The sequence below is a fragment of the Poecilia reticulata genome, chromosome 17 (assembly GCF_904066995.2).
Source record: "Poecilia reticulata chromosome 17, P_reticulata-male-v2, whole genome shotgun sequence".
Lineage (NCBI taxonomy): Eukaryota > Metazoa > Chordata > Actinopteri > Cyprinodontiformes > Poeciliidae > Poecilia > Poecilia reticulata.
The window spans coordinates 31892081-31912607 of record NC_088846.1 but is presented as its reverse complement, the minus strand read 5'-3'; the positions used below and the strand labels follow the sequence as shown (position 1 = coordinate 31912607).

General features: G+C 44.2%; 1 protein-coding gene across 2 annotated transcripts in view; it reads right to left on the bottom strand.

Annotated features, from left to right (window-relative positions):
- Nucleotides 1–20527, bottom strand: part of adcy8 (adenylate cyclase 8 (brain)) — a 97196-nt gene that overhangs the window by 45852 nt on the left and 30817 nt on the right. For both annotated transcript variants that reach the window (XM_008434781.3, XM_008434782.3), the window contains exon 2: nt 10265–10414. In XM_008434781.3, coding sequence (XP_008433003.1) covers nt 10265–10414 — 150 coding nt within the window. The remainder of the gene's footprint in view (nt 1–10264; nt 10415–20527) is intronic.

Here is a 20527-nt window from a genome sequence, read left to right as displayed (position 1 = left end):
CCACGAACTTACAGAGCTTCAAACTTTCGTAAAAGCAAGAAATGGATCAATAAGTTTGACAATAAACTAAAACAGTTGAAGAAGTCTTTTCTGTTTTGTCTCTGGCTAAAAACCATGAGCTATTTCTCCAGCTAGCACAAGGCTAGCTCTTTGTTTTGGTTGAATTTACCCAGAATGCCCTGCGCCGTACTCTACTTCCTGCTTTTGCAGCGGTGTCCGGTCTGCTCGGCGTTCACAGAGGCATTAAAACCGAACCAGAGTTCACTTCAAACGGACCCAGACCAGGTTCGGTTAGCATTCACACCTGAGCAAGCGAACCGGACTGGAGTCGGACCGAACCGGACTGAACTGGGTGCTGGAAACAATCAGCAATCCTCTTGACTAAACAAGTTCAGGTCCAACTACTTTATGGACATCTAACCAAATTTGAGCTAGTCTGTATAATTATGACTCTTTGTTGATTAGAAAATAACTATTTAATCAAAACGACCGTCATGTGCCGACATACACAGAAAGCATCAGATTCAGATGATAAAAGGAAAACTGACTGTGCCATATGTAGAGTAATAGATATGAAAATAAATTTAAATGAACAAAGGAAAAGTGGAGTTCTAGGAAGCGTGTAGTCCAAACCCAGTAACTGAGCTGGCTCCTCTCCCCAGGCTGCTGCCTTCCCCACAACCATCTGCCAAATTTATCTTGATTGTTTCTGCATATTTCTTCCGAACCGACCATCAAGTTAAGACAACGTCAAGAAACAAGCTCTGCTTTTGTCCTGACGCGACACAAAAACAAGAAACAGGACAGCATGGCAGAGATGAAGCCTGTAAAAACAAATAAACGACATTAACTCTGCCAGCCTGCGGCCGCAAGCAGCATCCTAAAAAAAGCCTCAAGGCCTGCAGGGAAAAAATAAAAAGCAGGAAAACAAGATTTGCTTTTATTGGTCTAAACGAGGCAGCGCCGCTCTGCAGATCCAGGAACAGATTTAGTGTGGGAGCATCTCTCAGGAGATCTGCATCAAATCCAAGCCACCGCTCTCCTAAAATACTCAATATATGTGAAACATAAAGATCCAAACGGGCCGGCTTCGCTTTTACAGCCAGAATGATTCCTTCCTTTAATATTCTGCTGCAGCGTTGGGACAGATTAGTCCCTAATAAACTAGCTATATAACTCATCTCCAGACGCTGCCTCCATTTCAGAGCCGCTTCTCTGCTTCTGTCGCTTAAAAAAGAGAAATTTAGAAGAAGAAGAAGAAGATTATCAGATTTCCCCCCGACTCTTAACACACGAAACAAACTGGAGATATTTCTTATTCTGTCCAATCAGCTTTATTTCATTCAGCAGTTCAAGAAGTGGGAATATTTTCATTCTGTTCTACGGCTAGTCTGGGTGATTTTCAGTCTAGAATATATTCCACTAGAGAAGAAACACTGAACTGCTTCACTTCTCTCAACATGCAACTAACAGTAATGTGCAAAAGTCTCGAGTTTTTCCTTCCAAACTTTCCTGAAATCTCTCAGGAAGTCTTCAAATTCAAACTTCCTGGAACTTATTACAGATACTGATATTAATATCTGTATTGGTGCCGATATAGAAAAAGATTCTAGATCTGCCATCAGTGACTGATCCATAAGGGCAGATCTATTCAGTCTAAATCTATGTTTTGTAGTCTGAGCTTTATTTTTATTTATATTTATTTAAATGGACTTTCTGAAGCATTTGAAATGTTCGCCGCTGTTTACTTTCACATTTAGTCAACCTTTTGTTTTAGTCAGCTTCGGTTTCTTTATTATCGTTTCTTTATTACAGCGACTGAACAAATTAAAGTTGTTTTTAGCTTGTGAAGCTACTGGCGTATTTAATTGTGCTCAAATAAATTTGTAATTCAGTACATTTATGTCTGTGTTTAATAAAAAGAAACATTTTAAATTAATTCACATTAATAAATCAGTCATAAATGAAATACATGAGTGTCAGTCTGGATGTCCAACACCAAGAAACCGAAACTTTAACTTCAGACTGTAAAAGTCTCGGCTGCTGGATGGTGAAGTAGAAAAACGTCTGGACTGGTTGGGACGGATGAAGCCTGGACCAAACCAGGTCATCACCGTGACAACGACCCCAAACTCAGCAGCAAACCTACAACACGCAGGCCGAAAGAAAGCAGGAGTGGAAACGGTCCAGTCAAAGTCCAGACCTCTCAACCTGAGTGAGGAAGAGGGGATGTAGTTTATCTGAGTGATGAGAACAAAAACCAAGATGGTTCCAAAAACTGCAGGGTGATTTACTTTTCATCATTAAAATATTATCCTGCATGTTGCCCCATTCAGATCTATTTTAAATAATATTCTGTATTTTACTGTAAAATTCTACAAATCCAACAAAGTTACAGAAGCTACTTTAAAGAAAGAACAAACATTTTCCTCATTTTATCTTTTGTAGGAGTACTTCAGTGAAAAGTGTGGATGCTGATTGTTGAGCCATCAGAGGAAAAGCAGGTTCCTGTTTTTGTTTCTGAGCTGAAAACGGTGATGAATCCTCAGACGAAGGTTCAGACAGTCAGATATATTAATGACGCCTCGGCTGCTGAATCACAACCCGGCGCCTCGGGCCCGGCCCGGCTTCACTGCAAGAAATGAGGATTCCTCCTGCAGCCGACCCACAGGAGATGTCCAGGTTTACGCAGCACATCTGGCCAAATATCTACATTATGATTCTGGTTTATCAGAACATCTGGGTTAAAGGCGACGGTAACATTTACTTTCGTTTCAGGCTAATCACAATGTAGCCCAAAGTTCAGACATTAATGAAAAGCTAACAAAGCTTTAGAAGCTTATTTTAAAAACGTTATTATTTCTCTTAAACATGGGAAAAATGTCGTGTTGTACATGAAATAATCCACCAGTGGAACTAGAATGAATTATTGACTTAAAACCGTCTCTTATGTCTTGATGAAAAGTTTCCTGTAAGTCAGTTTTGTCTTAATTGAAGTATAATAAGATATCTGATTATAAATAAAAGACTTTGTGTTTTTGCAGTGAAGATCTGGATCCTTTTGGATGAGTTTCGGTAAATCTGTAGGTCTCCACATGAAAACCTGCTGCAGGAACTTTGCTGGGTTTTTTTGCCAGTAGAGGACTTGACTTTCCCAGCTGGTCACTTCTTGCAGTGTGGAGCCTTAATGGCGTGTTTGCTCCAGCGGACGCTGTCCCCGGTTTGGACAGCTGAGAGCCAGCGGACTGAGTGTCAGATTAGCTCAGATGATCATTAGCGCAGCTTGATTTTAGCTGAGGGATGAAGGCCTGCAGCACATCTCTGACAGCACACATTTCCCTCCCGCTGTGCAGGAGGTGCAGCTCAAAACATCCGGCTCTGGTGAGGATTCAAAAATGAATGTTTCATATTAAAAACTTTAAGATCCTGAAGGTAACGTTGTCTCTTTATGATGGACATATCTTCATATCAGTAGCTGCATTTCCATTGCAAATGTGAGCAAGTTTTTGATTTTATTCTGTAAACACAATTCCGAAATTGTTGTGTTTCCATTAAATAAGAAATTGGATTAAAATCCCACGTGAATAAGTTTGTTCATGCAGTAAATAATAAAAAAATCATGGCAGTGACAGATGTAAACACTTTGACATATATTCATATTTCAGTCGTGCTGGTGCTCATCTGTCAATGCCAAATTTATTTATATAGCACTTTAAAACGGGTATAAAACTGCACCAAAGTGCTGTACAAGAACGACAACAAAGCACAAAACAAAACATCAATTAAATGCCAGAGAGTAAAAATGAGTTTTAAGAAGCGATTTAAAATGATCCAGGCTGTGGGCAGATCTAATCTGGAAAGGTAAGTTATTCCATAAAACTGGAGCAGCAACAGAAAAAGCTCCATCTCCTTTACTCTTAAGTCCGAGGAACATTCAGTAATAACTGATTATTTGATCGCAGGGTTCCGGACACAGATTGGAATTTTAAAAGGTCCTGAAGATAAGGGGGCGCTAACCCATTTAAAACTTTATACGTTAACAAAAGAATGTTAAAATCTATTCGATAAAAGATGGGCAGCCAGTGTAAAGATGCCAGAGTTGGCGTTATATGGTCATGCTTCCTGGTTCCTGTCGGGAGCCGTGCTGCTGCTGCGTTCTGGATTAGTTAAAGTTGCTGAATCTGTGATTTATCCATCCCTGTATATAAAGAATTGCAGTAATCCAGACGAGTTGTTATGAAGGCATGGATAAGTCCTTCAAAGTCCTTAAAACAGAAGTCAGATTTAACTTTTGCTAAAAGCCGGAGGTGGTAGAAACTCGATTTAACGACAGAACTAACTTGTTTATCTAGCTTTAAAGAGCTGTCAAAAGTGAAACCCAGATTCCTAGTAGAGATTTGATAAGACCGAGCTAAAGAACCAAGAGTCTGATCTGGGTTTGTAGTCTGAAGTTTTTGACCAAATAACTTGAGTTTTGCTTTCATTGAGGTGAAGAAAGTTTTTTTCCATCCATAATTTAACTTCAGCTAAACAGTTTAGCAACAGCTGAAGAGAATCATTTGTACCATTTTGAATTTTAAGGGGCACATAAGGCTGCGTTCACACTGCAGCCTGAAGTGACTCAATTCCGATTTTTTTGCCGGGCCGCTCACACTGCCAGTAAATGCGACCTGCATGTGTTCTGCAGTGTAAACGACCTGAAAGTGTCCCGCATGCGCAGTAGAGGGCGCAATAGCGTCAGCGTTCTCAGTGTTCTGCCAACCGCCATAAAAAGAAGAAGAAGAGCTCAGTGTTTGCGGAAGTAAACATGGAGGCTAACGGTGGAGCTTAGCTTACATATTTGAGGTTGTTATCAACCGGAGCAGCAAATTAAGAACTTAATCCTCATATAATCCGTCATGGTTGTTGTTTTTCTTCCCTCTTGCTCGTATCAGGAGCAGAATAGTGAGATTTGTTGAGAATCAGTGACGATCAGTTCGGATGAATTCGGCCAGGACGTTATGGTCGCATTTGAATCGAATACGTATCGGATATGGATCACATTCTTAAAGAATCCGACCTGAGCTGTTCACACTGCCATGAAAAGATCAGATGCAGGTCGCATTACGTCAAAAAAAATCGGAATTGGGTCACTTCAGGCTGCAGTGTGAACGCAGCCTTAATCTGGATGTCATCTGCAAAGCAATGAAAGGAAATATTACATTTTTGGAAAATCTTACCAAGAGGCAGTAAATACAAGATAAACAAAAAGGGCCCTAAAATTGACCCCTGTCAGCCAATCAGAGGAGACGCTGGCGTCTTATTCAGGCGTTGGAGTGACAAGCCCCGCCTACTTGGGGAGCGGCTACGTATGCTGCGGTTTGGGGGAACTGTAGTCAGCCGTTTTATTTTAGAGCTTTGGATTCAACATGTGGGAGTAAAACATCTTTTTCTGAACTGAGATGCTGTGATTTTTCTGATGGAGGCACAAAAATCAAAAACAAACCATCATCCAATCACTTCCTGTCATCTTCTTCGACGTTTCCACCAGTAGTAGCATCCAGCTTATGATCATGTGACTCGTTTGATGCAATAAAAGTGTCTCCTCTGCAGTTTTGGAAAATACATCTGTTCCCATTAAGCAAATTGATTTTCGTCAAATCAATTTGTACATTTCTGTGGTTAATGGAAACACATCTGCTGTGTCTGGATATCGTGATTTGATTACACCAGTTACTCTTTTTCTCGTACTGAAAACCATCAATAAGGACTTTTGTTTCATCATAGAGTTTAAAATCTACAGCTTTATCTATTTTATTTTCTAACAATCCCTGGAAGACTGAAGGCTAAGCACAGAATGGCACAACTAGCAGTTAAAATTCACTAAGAATTATTTGTGGCATTTTTACTGAGCCACACGTTACAGTGAACATTTAACCTTTAACATTTGACCTTTAAGAGTTCAGTTCACTGGTTCCCTTCTCATCCTGGCTCCTGTGTAACGTCAGTCTCATTGCCTTCGTCTTTCATTTTGATTGAATTCAGATATTTTTGATCACTTAAGAAAGTGTGAAACTGTATATATTTTTATAATATACCGTTATGACTCAGCAGGGGTTTTATTGGCAGCTCCTGCAGAGAACCACAGGTCTGAATATGGCTTTGCATAAACTTTGACCATGACGGAATAAATCATAGATATCGTCTCTGATCAAATCTGCGGCCCGGCGCTGCATTATTCACACTCGCTGTGTTTTCCAGACTCATTTAAATTTTACTTGCGGTTCTTATTTCTCTGGACCTGCTGAGCCTCTGGCACTTTAATTTACAGTTTTTTATTTCACACAGATGGAGGAGCTGTGCTGCTGCAGAATCTAAATCTATTTATATAAACAAAAACAAATCATGGCAGCATTTACTCCAGCAGACCGCTGAACGTCTGGCTGCTGGGGGAACGCAGCCTCCGACAGGCTGAGCTTTAAACCAGGCTTTGTTATTAAACGAGGGTGGAATGATTATCATTATTATAAACAGGGATTATGTGCATAAGTTTAATTTATTGTGGTCTTAGGCTCAAATATAAACTGTACATCCTCACTAATATGTGCTTAAATGAAAACCTGTTTGCTCTGAGTAAAACTAAAACTGGGAAAACACAGCATGATGCTGCCACTGCTTTACAGTACTCTTAATGTACCAGCCTGGTGCAGATCCAGTGAAAAACGACCAATCAGGTTCGGATCTGAGCTTTGGTTAGGCCGTTCTCAGGTTAAGTAAAATCCCACAGAATGATGCTGCTACCACTGTGCTTCACAAGCTAGGAAAAGTTTTTTGTTTTTTTTTCCTTTGACCTTTTACCTTTGACTCCTCCAAAAAAAAATCTAAGATAAAATCCACGATAAATTTAAATGCTTAAACGATATGTGGCAGGAGGAAACTGGATGGATGGATGGATGGACGGATGGATGGATGGATGGACGTCTGTTGCCATAGCAACCTGTAAGCAGCAGCAAAAGTCAACCTGCTCCTTTCATGGCTTCTGCTTCTCTCTCTCTTGTCTGCGTTTTTTTTTTGATTAGCTGTAAGTTTTCACTCTAAGCCGGTGACATGAAGATAAAAAGTAAAACTCCGCTAATAAAGTCAATGTAACGCCATGACAGCGCCGACAGGAAGCTGATTCAGCGGATGATCCAGTAAAGCCGCGGCGTTTCCTCCTCCTGCAGCTCAGTAAGCTCCCACAGCGCCAGAAAAACAAAGCAGAAGAAGAAAAACAAAGAAGAAGAGCTCAGTCAGACCTCAGATCTGGCCTGAAAACAAGCCGCTGGCGGTCAGGGATGCTGGGCTCTGATTGGTCCATGTGGAGGTGTTGTGCTGCAGGCGGCGCCCCGGCTCATCACAGCCCGGCCTTCCAGGAAACATGAGGCCGCTAAAAGCTTTCTGCGCCGCCGCCTCACAGCCGCGGTGTAAACAAAGCTCACTATCAGCCGTGTGTGTGTGTTTGCTGATGTGACTCAGCCTGTGTGTGTGCGTGTGTGTTTGCTGATGTGACTCAGCCTGTGTGTGTGTGTGTGTGTGTGTTATTGGTCAGATGCCAAGTGTCCCTGACAGCTTCGTATCGATGATGCATTCGTGCTTTTCTCCTCCTGGAAGTCTCTCCGTCCTGCCGCTGAACCACTCCAGCCGCTTTGCTTCTCTTAACGCCCAAACCGACCCTCACACACAACAACAGGAAGTAGAAACATGTCCAGTACGTGGAGGCCAGTGTTTACCGTTTTTTCCAGTCAGACAGGGATAAATACGGTCCCATTAAACCCCATTTTGGAGGCACATCCAATCTCTGACACTTTGCTCTTCAGAAAGCGCCGCACTCCGCCATGACGGACGTCAAACCAACCAACAAGCCCATTAACGCCTGTAGACCTGCTAAAAACAGAGTTTGTTGCCTCATGTCACCTTTATTTAACTGATTTTGCTGAAAAAATGGCAAGAATGCAAACCAAACATTTAATCTGGAAAGCCGATGGATAGCAGCCATTAATTGTAAGGACTGGCTCTGGTGTATTCACAGCTAACCTTTTTACAAGGTAAGAAGATTAACGGTGATATACTTCATAAATAAGATTAATAAGACCCAATCAAATATTTCATTATGGAGAAGCTACTGTCTAATCATTAATAACCATGGAGAAAAACCCCGCCTCATGTAGCCTAGCATGTTAAACTGGTTAGCATCTAGACTTCCGGTTTTCAGTCTGCTCTGCTGTAAGGAGACATAGTGGTAAAAATAATCAATTCCGGCAAATTCAGCAATTTGATCACATTAGCAAACGAGTCAAACAGCAAAATAAAACCCTGAAAAACTCAAACAGCAACACTTCATGTCCAGATTGAAAGAAATTCAAATAGTCAATAACATCAATCAATCTGGAAACGGAACTGAACCATTTCTGAAACTTCTGAGCTCCAGAAAACCAGAGAGAGGAAACAGAAGAGATGAACCTCCAGAGAAATGACTGATCTACCAAGACGGCTCATCAGGCTGCGTTCACTCAGCAGCTCTTCATGATCGGCTCGGATTCTTTGCTGAAATCTGATGTTTTCTGTGTGATTGTTCACATCCAATCAGAAGAGTCTGATTAGAAGTGGAGTCAAATCAGGACTCAGGGCTGTGATGCGTTCAGACTGCCTTCATCAGCCCATAATTACAACTCTCAGCCATTGTTCATATCCAGGTTCACCGTCTGGCTTCTTCTGTTCCAGAGTTATGACGCTGGTTCGTTTGGCACCAACCATATAAAAGTTGGATAAATGTGACATGACCGTTCAGACTGCAGACGCTTTGAAAACAATCAGATTTAGTTCTGGACGTGAATTCAGATTTTTGGGAGGTGAAATGATTTCATGAGTCAGCGATAAGAAAGAGAAAGAGCCCAGAACTGGCGCTGACATAAAGCACAAAGTCACGTGAATAAATCTGAATATGAATGTTTCTCAATTTACAAAAAGCTTTTTCATGAGCAGATCTCAGTTATATAGTATTATATACTTTATTAGTAAAAATCAAAAGTATTTAAGTCTGTTGGCGAGTTTAAGAGGAGCACCAGGGATGAGGTGTGAGGGTTGGTGTACCTTTATCTGGTTATACTGGTTATTAGTCAGTGCTGGTAAACTCTGTTTGATCTAGATTCAGTCTGACTTCCTGTCTGAATTCAGTCTGACTTCCTGTCTGAATTCAGTCTGACTTCCTGTCAGTTTGACTTCCTGTCTGAATTCAGTCTGACTTCCTGTCAGGATTCAGTCTGACTTCCTGTCAGGATTCAGTCTGACTTCCTGTCTGGATTCAGTCTGACTTCCTGTCTGGATTCAGTCTGACTTCCTGTCTGGATTCAGTCTGACTTCCTGTCTGGATTCAGTCTGACTTCCTGTCTGGATTCAGTCTGACTTCCTGTCTGGATTCAGTCTGATTTCCTGTCAGTCTGACTTCCTGTCAGGATTCAGTCTGACTTCCTGTCAGGATTCAGTCTGACTTCCTGTCAGGATTCAGTCTGATTTCCTGTCTGGATTCAGTCTGATTTCCTGTCAGTCTGACTTCCTGTCTGGATTCAGTCTGACTTCCTGTCTGGATTCAGTCTGACTTCCTGTCTGGATTCAGTCTGACTTCCTGTCTGGATTCAGTCTGACTTCCTGTCTGGATTCAGTCTGACTTCCTGTCTGAATTCAGTCTGACTTCCTGTCTGAATTCAGTCTGACTTCCTGTCTGGATTCAGTCTGACTTCCTGTCTGGATTCAGTCTGACTTCCTGTCTGAATTCAGTCTGACTTCCTGTCTGGATTCAGTCTGACTTCCTGTCAGTCTGACTTCCTGTCAGTCTGACTTCCTGTCAGTCTGACTTCCTGTCTGGATTCAGTCTGACTTCCTGTCTGGATTCAGTCTGACTTCCTGTCTGGATTCAGTCTGACTTCCTGTCTGGATTCAGTCTGACTTCCTGTCTGGATTCAGTCTGACTTCCTGTCAGGATTCAGTCTGACTTCCTGTCTGAATTCAGTCTGACTTCCTGTCAGGATTCAGTCTGACTTCCTGTCTGGATTCAGTCTGACTCCTGAGCTTTCTGATCCAGTCTGCTTTTCCATGCAGGTTCCTCTGCTCTGCTTCTCTTCTCATTGAGAGTTTCAGTCCTTCACGCTGGTTCTGGATGTTCAGGACTGATTTATTTCATGTTTTCTCCTCAGTCGCGGTTTCAGCGTCGTGTCAGCAGGTTTCAGTCGAAGCGTCCACACACACTGACCTGTCTCTGGTTCTCAGTCTCGAGTCTGAGGCGAGCTTCGATGCAGCGCCGCGTCTCGAGGAAGGCCTGGCGCTGGGCCCGGTCGGACAGGTAGCTGATGAAGATCCCAGCGGTGTTCATGCACATGAAGAGCACGGCCTGAGCCGCCACCTGAAACACAGGAAGTCACGTTAAAGACGCTTCTGCAATGTTATCATCGTACAGGACGGAGCGCCAAACACCAGGACTGTTAGGGCCATCCGGTCCCATTCAGCCACTCATCAGCATTCAGCCACTCATCAGCATTCAGCCACTCGGCTCAGGTAATTCATTCATTTGATTCAGGTGTGTTTTAGCGCTCAGCGTTTCCTTTGCTGTTCTCTGATTGGCCGTGCGGTCTGAGGTATGAGCTGAGCAAGCAGGAAATAATCGCCGCCATTTTTCAAATTCATAGCAACAGCAGAGAAGCAGCGGAGCTATAAGGTGACCAGAGGATGTGAAGCTACGTTCACATAGCGGGAAATCCGACCTGAATCTTTTTCACAGCCATTCTAATCTTTTCAACTCAAAAAATCTGATTTGTTCCACTTCCAGATGTGGAACTAAATAATATCCATCATTCAGCAGTATGAAGAGAATCACCTAGAGTTCATCCAGGTTGTATCGTAGCTGCTGAATCTTTTGTATTTAGCGTATTTATTCAGCAGCGCTCCGTCAGACTGGACTCATCACTCTGACGTCCTGCTGACTGTCAGCTCTGGTTTTGCTTCACAACGACTCATCTGTCCGACTTCCTGCAGCTAAATCTGAATTATTCAGAGATTCATGATGTGATTCTGTTCTGGGAGCAGGAGCAGAACCTCGGCCTGGTTCTGTGGTTCAACAGTTGGCTCCAGGTGGAGAGAGAGATCCCTGTTTGCAGTTGTAGACCTGAACGTGTGTCCGTTTGGCCAACAGGTGATCAGCCGAGCCGCGACGGGAACGCGGTCTGAAAGCAGAGCGGACATCAGGAACAAGCAGGTCAGAGGTGAAAGGAGCGTTCCAATAATGATGTTTTATACGTACTGTGGCAACACTAGGGTAGGAGTCTGGTACTCTGCTCCTCACAGCAGGGTAACCAGAAGTTGTCAACAACGCCACCTTGGGAATTGCACCCAAGGAAATATACTGCCAGTAGGCTCGAGGTTCGTGACCACAGAGAACAAGACTTTTCCAAAAAAATGGGATTACATTTATTATTTCATGTTAAAAAGTAGACAATCACAACATAAGGAACACAATAGGAAGGGGGTGTACAGTACTGAGGCCTACCAGCAGGGGGAGGACGGTCCAAATGGGAACTGGTTCCTAAAATAAATGTATAAATCCAAAATAAATCACCCCAAACACTTGTGAACAGGCATTCAATCGTGAAGAAACCCCAACACCGGCCACTCGCACAACACAGTTCCAGTCTCCCAGGAGGCCCCTCCCACTACCGTCAGCTCTCAGCCTGGAGACAAGGGGGTGGGGTCAAACAAGCAAATACAAAAAAACACAATTACTACAATTTACACTTGGCCAAAGACTAAAATGAGGTTACCTCCAACCTAACCAATTAAAATAATCAATGTTTTAATAGAATAGTTTAAAACAATCCATGGCTGCTTCCTGCAGTGAAGCTGGAGGGTACACAAAACAATAGAATGTTCCAAAGTAACAAATTCAAACCAAAGAAAACCCAAAACTAAAGAAACCAAACAAATTAACAAAGCAGTTGCGACAATAAAACAGCCAACCAATGAAGCAAGATAAAGTAACCAAAAAAAATGAAAGAAAATACTGAAACAAAACAGCAGGGTCTCCAGTGAGCTGCAGCAGTGACAGAGCTGGAATTAAATCAAAAGGTTAGTAGGTGATTTTCAGACAATGGAAGGCAGAGGAAACCATTGTCACCTACCAGAGCTGGACGACTTTACCCCAAACCAGAGGATCCTTTCCAGCCCACAGCAGGAGGATCAGCTTTCCAATATGTACTATATATAAATAATTGTTATTTTTGGTGTTATGGAGCTGTATGGGTGCAATAAAACAATACATACCCGTTTTATGTGAAAACTGCACTGGGGAGGGTGAATCACAGCCACACCCCAGTACCAAGCAGGAGCTTCCAGTGGTTTTCTAGATGTAAACAATTTAAGTCAAATATTGAATTTGTAGGTCTTATGCTGAAGGAGAAACATTACTTACTGATGTAGAGCTTTAAAACATGCACGCTACCCAAGTGACCTTCCCAATGACGTGACCAAATGCCAGCATAAGCAACAAGGTGAGAGAGTCTGCCTTTATACTCTCCACCCCTCATGAGGTGATTAGGGGCCAGGTGTTTTGAATATTGGGGCAGGCTTCTTCCTGCTACATTCCACCCCCCCCAAAAGAATCGTCGCCCCGACGATTAAGCCAAAAGCCAGCTAACACCAAGGTCTAAAAACAGCCGTTACCACATTTAACACTGGATCAGGTGGGTTCCCAACTTGCTGTTCAGGACCCCTTACTGGTCTAGGGAGATGATGCACATTTGAGTGCTGACCTGCAGTTGACCTCTGGGTTCGCCGCACACTTCCCCTATCAGTAGCTGGCTGGGAGGACGATGGCAGCGCCATCTCCAAGGGGCCCTGCATCCTAGAAGGACCAGGCAGTTCTTGATCTTGTTGAACTGTAGCCAATGGATGAGGAGTTTGTTGGGTCACTGCAGCATCCTGTACTGGGGGAGATAACTCTGCAAGCACAACCAAGAAATCATCTTCCCCTGACAGATCTTCCTCTGATGGCAAATGATCAGGTAAGGGCGAGCTAAGGACGGACCCAACTGGAGACCCAGTCCAAACCACTGGTTTCAACATGGTACGGTGAACATTTTTAACCTTTGACTCATCATCCACTGGTGCAATAGTGTACACAGAGCCCCTTTCCTTAGGTGCCTTGAGAACCTTATGCACTACAGAACCCCATATGTCGTGGATCTTGTGGCGCCCCCTTACGCCGAGCTGTCGCAGTAATACAAACTGCCCCTCTTTCAATGGAGCATCTTTCACACACCGATCATTCTTCTCTCTTCTACGCTTGGCAGCCTCCTTCAAACGTTCCCTAGCACCCTCAAAAGCAACCTGTAACCGGCTTTGGTGCTCCTGGATCCATTCATGGACACTGCCACCTACAGGATCCTGAACCCTCCCCAACAGAAAGTCAACTGGTAATCTCGGCTCCTGGCCGAACATCAAGAAAAATGGGGACTCTCCTGTGGCCTGATGAGGTGTGGTATTGTAAGAATATAGAAGTTGTGGTAAACAAGAACACCAGTCCCGTTTACGGGACACCGGTAGGGTGCGCAACAAATTGTGTAGCGTCCGATTAAATCGTTCACACTGCCCATTACCGGCAGGATGGTATGGTGTGGTGCGGGACTTCTCAATACCATAGAGGCCACACAACTGTCGGATCAAGGTGCTCTCAAAGTTTCGTCCCTGATCTGAGTGAATACGAGCTGGGACGCCAAACTTTGAGAACCACTCCGTCACCAAAACCTGTGCCACCGTGGATGCATGTTGGTCACGTGTGGGGACTGCTAATGTATACTTGCTGAAAACATCCGTCAAAACAAGAACATTCTCCAAACCATTACGAGAAGGCTCCAACACCGTGTAGTCCATGGCCAGGATCTCATTTGGCCGTGAAGCCAACAAATGCCCCATGAAACTATATACAGCTGGCTGAACATCCTTTGCAACTTGACATCTCTCACAGTTGCGGCACCACAGTGCCACCTTACCAGACATGCCTGGCCAATAACAGCGGAGCCGGAGCAACTCCAACGTTCTCTCGACACCCTGATGTCCATGTCTCTGGTGGACCTCTGTTAGAACCTCCTCATGTAAAGCAGCAGGCAGCAATACCTGCAGTGTTCCCTCTGTGGTTCTAGGGAGGAAAACCTGGCGGTACAGAACTCCATCACGTTCCACCAGCCGATCCCATTGCCTCAGTAGAACTAAAGCAGGCTGCGACAAATTCTTGCGTTCCTGATGAGTTGGACGCCTTTTCTGCCTCCAGAAGTTCAAGATTTCCTGCAATACAGGGTCATTCTGCTGGAGAGCACAAAGATCAGGACGCGTATACTGAGGGAAAGCTGTAATGGTGGCCTGAGTTACCTCAGAGTCCTTTTTCCCCAAAGCTTGCTGCAAAGGCTTAGGAAGTAAAGTACCTGGAAGCATAGCTTCCAGATCTTGTACCCCAGGAGAGTGCAGGCGAGACAATGCATCTGCATTCTTATTACTTTTACCTGAACGGTATTTTATGTCAAAGTCAAAAGACGCTAGCTGCGCTGCCCAGCGCTGCTCTGTAGCACCAAGCTTAGCAGAGGAGAGGTGGCTAAGTGGGTTATTGTCCGTGTAGACAATACACTTATGACCCAACAAATACTCACGAAACTTTTCGGTCATGGCCCATTTGAGTGCCAAAAACTCTAGTTTCATAGAGCTATAATTGGCCATATTCCGTTCCGGAGGTCTCAGTCCTCTGCTAGCATAAGCTATTGGTCTCACTTTACCTTCTTTCTCCTGTGAAAGCACAGCCCCTAGCCCACCATGGCTCGCATCAACTTCCAGTATAAATGGGATAGAGAAGTCAGCATAAGCTAGGACAGGTGCAGTGGTAAGCTTTTTCTTCAGCGCCTCAAAACTGTTTTGACAAACCTCAGTCCAATGATCCAGGACCCCTTGGTCCCGTTTCTTCTTGAGCTTGGTACTTCCACTTTCAGCTACTAGTTTATGAAGTGGTGCAGCCAACTTGGCAAATCCCTCCACAAACCGACGATAGTAACTGGCGAAACCCAAAAACGAACGCAGCTCTGAGATGGTACTTGGGGGTTGCCAATTGGCCACCACTTCTACCTTACTTGGATCTGTGGAGACACCCTTATCAGAAATGACATGACCCAGGTAATGGACCTCTTGTTGGAAAAAGGCACACTTTGACAACTTTACCTTAAGATTCTCTTTCTGCAGCCTCCCCAGCACCACCTTCAGCCTATCCAAGTGCTCATCTATGGTAGCAGAGAACACCACAATGTCATCCAAGTAAAGCAGCAGAGACTGGCACTGCTGATCGCCAAAGATTCTTTGCATCAGTCGCTGAAAAGTGCTAGGAGCATTACACAGGCCAAATGGCATGCGGTTCCACTCAAACAACCCAAAAGGGGTGCAAAAAGCAGTTTTACCTCGATCTTGTTCAGCCACTGGGACCTGGTTATAGCCGCTGGCTAAATCCAGGGTGGAAAACCAACATGCGCCTGTCAGTGCATCTAAAGATTCTTCAATCCGAGGAAGAGGGAAGGCATCTTTCCTTGTTTTACTATTAAGTTGCCTATAGTCAACACACATTCTAAGGTTCCCATCTTTTTTCTTACCAAGACTATTGGGGATGCATATGGGCTGCAACTTTCTCTGATTACCTGAGTGTTCAGAAGTTGGTTAATATGTTCCTTCACCACATCATAATCAGATGGAGGAATCCGTCTGAAGCGCTGGCGAACAGGGGCATCATCCATGAGAGGAATCTCATGAGCAATCAGATTAGTGCAACCTAAATCTCCATCATGGGCTGAGAAAACTGATGTATACTGTTTAAGAAGAGACCTCACCTTCTCCTGGTTATCTGCTGACAAACTTGACACGTCCACATCCTTCAGCAGATCCAGTGCCACCTCGGAAACGGACTGGGAGGCCATGGTTACAGCACAGGGCGACACCTCTGTTACACCAGCTGGCAAGCTTGCCATAGTGACTTCAACCAGGGTACCAACCCTGGTTCGGGGATAAAGAAGCACATCGGCACAACCCACATTGATGACCAGAATGTCAGCAATGCCATTCTCCACCCTAACCAGAGCAGGTGAGGCAAGCAATCCGGCTGGTAAGCCAGACTCCAAAGGCTCAAACAATGCACTCGTGCCTGCATATTTTTGAGAGCAGGTTGCTGCAACCAGTTTCATCATGCCACCAGGGATCCGACAAGCCCTTTTACCACCCACTCTGGCAATTCCAGGAGCTCCACCTGAGGCCTTCACACTAGTCAGGTGGCACTGATGCAAGGCCTGCCGAACAGGCTCAGAGGCCTGAGATAACACTGGCAGGTCAAATAAAGCCAAACCATGTTGTCCAAAAAGTTCTCTGTAGCATTTGCTGATAACATTCATTCCCAAGACACCAGGAAGGTGAGATGAACCACCCACTGGGGTGTTTTTAACCACCAACACACCACAGTGCATCATAGTTTTATCACAAAGTTCAACCTCAAGTTCTAGGTAGCCAATATATGGTATAGCTAATCCATTAGCAGCCCTAAGCTGTAGCCAGTTACATGTTTGAAGCTTATCTATACCCCATGGTTCAAAATGTTGGTGAAAGAAGCTTTCAGTGATCGTAGACACCATGGAACCAGTATCCAACAAACAAGGAACCAATACTCCTCCCATTTTCACTTCCAACTGGGGACAAGATGACATAAGCTTAGAAGCCTCCGAGCCAGAAAGACCACCGCCAGAACTGTGGCTCTGCAATTCGGCGGGCATTAGTTTTCCGACTGTGGGCCACGATGGGATTGCCTGGCAGACAGTTGGGTTTGTGGAGCGGACTGGGGAGGGGCAACACGAACACCATCACATTCTCTAGCAAAGTGACCAGGCTGCTGGCAACGTCTGCAAATGGCAGGGCCCCGGTTAAAAGTGGAACGGGTCTGCTGATGACCTTGCAGTGATGAGATACTTTGGGTGAGTTTGTTTAGCTGCTCTTGCTGTAGCTTCATCATCTCCCTTATTTCAGTCAACTCTGATGTTAAATGCGAGTTAGTCATCTGCTGGGGGCACTGCACCCCATATTGCAATCCAAGAACTGATGGAACAGAGTGACTGCGGCCCCTAACACCTCCAGACATCCCCTCACGCTCCCACCTGATTGCTTCAGCCCGGACATCTAACAATGTGGCTGTCGGTTTTACACGCACAAACTGCTTTAACTCACGACGTAGTGAGCCATCGATGACATGCTCAACAAATTGGTCACGCAGTAACACTTCAGCATTAGGAATGTCACCTGGGGCTTGCTGCTTAACAGCGGCCATTAAACTCATTAATGCAAGAGAAAACTCTTGTAATGTTTCTCCTTCTTGCTGCCGCCGAGAAAAGAAAGCCTCCTGCAGGGCAACATACGAGTCTGAACACCCATACAGCTCCCTAAGCACAGCAATTATTTTGGCTGGATCCTCTTTCTGCCCTGGGACGGAATTTAATTTCCTCATGTGGCTCTCCTTCTAGGTGGTCAAATAAGAAAAAGGCCTGATCCAACTCTGATAGGTGACGGGCTCTCATACAAGCCTGCACTTCCTCTAACCACTCCACCAAACCGATACCTTTTCTTCCTCTGAAAAAGGGACATTTTCTATCCCGGGGAACAAGCACCAACCTCTCCATCGGTTGGACACCAGCATTAGAAGACGACGCAGATGGAGTGGGAGGCTCAGCACTTGAACCAGGTGCAACAGAAGCTTGTCCACATCTCAGCCTCTCATTCTCTGCCCTTAGCTGCAAGATTACCTCCTTTAACTCCTGCAACTCTTCTTCCATAGCTACAATTTTACACAAGAGATGAACAGGAGTTCTGGACCCACGTATGGGAAACACTGCTGCTTTGTTTCAAACAATAAATATAAACCGAAGAAGGAGAAGAGAGAAAAAAAAAAAAAAAAAAACACAAGTGGAATGTCTGTTCTCAAAGGAATCCTGCCAACAACGCCAGATTGTGGCAACACTAGGGTAGGAGTCTGGTACTCTGCTCCTCACAGCAGGGTAACCAGAAGTTGTCAACAACGCCACCTTGGGAATTGCACCCAAGGAAATATACTGCCAGTAGGCTCGAGGTTCGTGACCACAGAGAACAAGACTTTTCCAAAAAAATGGGATTACATTTATTATTTCATGTTAAAAAGTAGACAATCACAACATAAGGAACACAATAGGAAGGGGGTGTACAGTACTGAGGCCTACCAGCAGGGGGAGGACGGTCCAAATGGGAACTGGTTCCTAAAATAAATGTATAAATCCAAAATAAATCACCCCAAACACTTGTGAACAGGCATTCAATCGTGAAGAAACCCCAACACCGGCCACTCGCACAACACAGTTCCAGTCTCCCAGGAGGCCCCTCCCACTACCGTCAGCTCTCAGCCTGGAGACAAGGGGGTGGGGTCAAACAAGCAAATACAAAAAAACACAATTACTACAATTTACACTTGGCCAAAGACTAAAATGAGGTTACCTCCAACCTAACCAATTAAAATAATCAATGTTTTAATAGAATAGTTTAAAACAATCCATGGCTGCTTCCTGCAGTGAAGCTGGAGGGTACACAAAACAATAGAATGTTCCAAAGTAACAAATTCAAACCAAAGAAAACCCAAAACTAAAGAAACCAAACAAATTAACAAAGCAGTTGCGACAATAAAACAGCCAACCAATGAAGCAAGATAAAGTAACCAAAAAAATGAAAGAAAATACTGAAACAAAACAGCAGGGTCTCCAGTGAGCTGCAGCAGTGACAGAGCTGGAATTAAATCAAAAGGTTAGTAGGTGATTTTCAGACAATGGAAGGCAGAGGAAACCATTGTCACCTACCAGAGCTGGACGACTTTACCCCAAACCAGAGGATCCTTTCCAGCCCACAGCAGGAGGATCAGCTTTCCAATATGTACTATATATAAATAATTGTTATTTTTGGTGTTATGGAGCTGTATGGGTGCAATAAAACAATACATACCCGTTTTATGTGAAAACTGCACTGGGGAGGGTGAATCACAGCCACACCCCAGTACCAAGCAGGAGCTTCCAGTGGTTTTCTAGATGTAAACAATTTAAGTCAAATATTGAATTTGTAGGTCTTATGCTGAAGGAGAAACATTACTTACTGATGTAGAGCTTTAAAACATGCACGCTACCCAAGTGACCTTCCCAATGACGTGACCAAATGCCAGCATAAGCAACAAGGTGAGAGAGTCTGCCTTTATACTCTCCACCCCTCATGAGGTGATTAGGGGCCAGGTGTTTTGAATATTGGGGCAGGCTTCTTCCTGCTACAGTACGTTTTATGATTTGTTTGTGTTTAGAGTTAAACCTTCTTGTTGACTGAGGGTGATGGAAATGAATCTAATAGAGCAGCAGAAATGGAACAATATGTCGCTGAATCAAAGGATGTGAAACTTGTTTTCTTGTGTAAATAAGAAGTGAGATGTGACTGTCAGATTCCTCTGAAGGAAACGCGTGTGTCACATTTAAATAAAACACAGAGTGAGTCAGAAAGCAAGGCCGCACGCCTCGCTGCTTTGAAACAGGGCTTTCATCTGAGTGAGGAGCAGCCTCCAGAGGGAGGCGAGATGATGCAACGCCCTGCAACAGGAGGGACTTCCTGCCTGCCGCAGCTTCACATGATGCAAACCATAGAGCAGGTGAGCTGGCGCTTCTGTCACACACCGCGGCGCTCAGATGACCTGCAGCACCGAAACGCCCCACCCTGAGGAGCAACCGTCCCTGTTCAGAGGGAGAGGGGGAGGAGTCAGGGACGAGTCTGAACAGGTCCAGAGCATCTGCCTCCGTTTGTTTCTATAAAAGGATTGTTTTTATTTTTCTACACCAAGTGCAGAAACCCAGGAGGAAACGTTTGGACCAATCACTGAGCTCACAGGGTTCTGATGGGGCTGCTGGTGGTTCTGATGGGGCTGCTGGTGGTTCTGATGGGGCTGCTGGTGCTGTAAGAAGGTTCAGAACTGGACCACAGATCTGTCATTTCTTTCTGCTCCAATGAGCTAAAATAGTTATTTAATGCCAGAAGAGTAAAAATAACTTTTATCAATTAGTGCAAAGCAAATTGAGTTGTGAATTGGGTGAAAACTGTGGTGGATGCTCCAACCACCAACACAGAGTTATTGTTTCATAGTTTACATTATTAGTTACAGATAATACTATGCATAAAATATTTTATTTAGACATATTTTCTAATGGCTGCACACATTAGTTACGTGTTTTCCAGGCACAAAGTGCCATTTTATAACACAATCAAGGAACTATGTTACCTTCAGTTGTTGTAAAATTGCTATATAACAAGTATGACTTAAAAGAAATTTGACTATGTGTTTAATAATTAAAATAATTTAATTGAAATTGGGCCTCTGCCTCTTTAAAGGCTCCTGCTCTTCCTGAAGCTC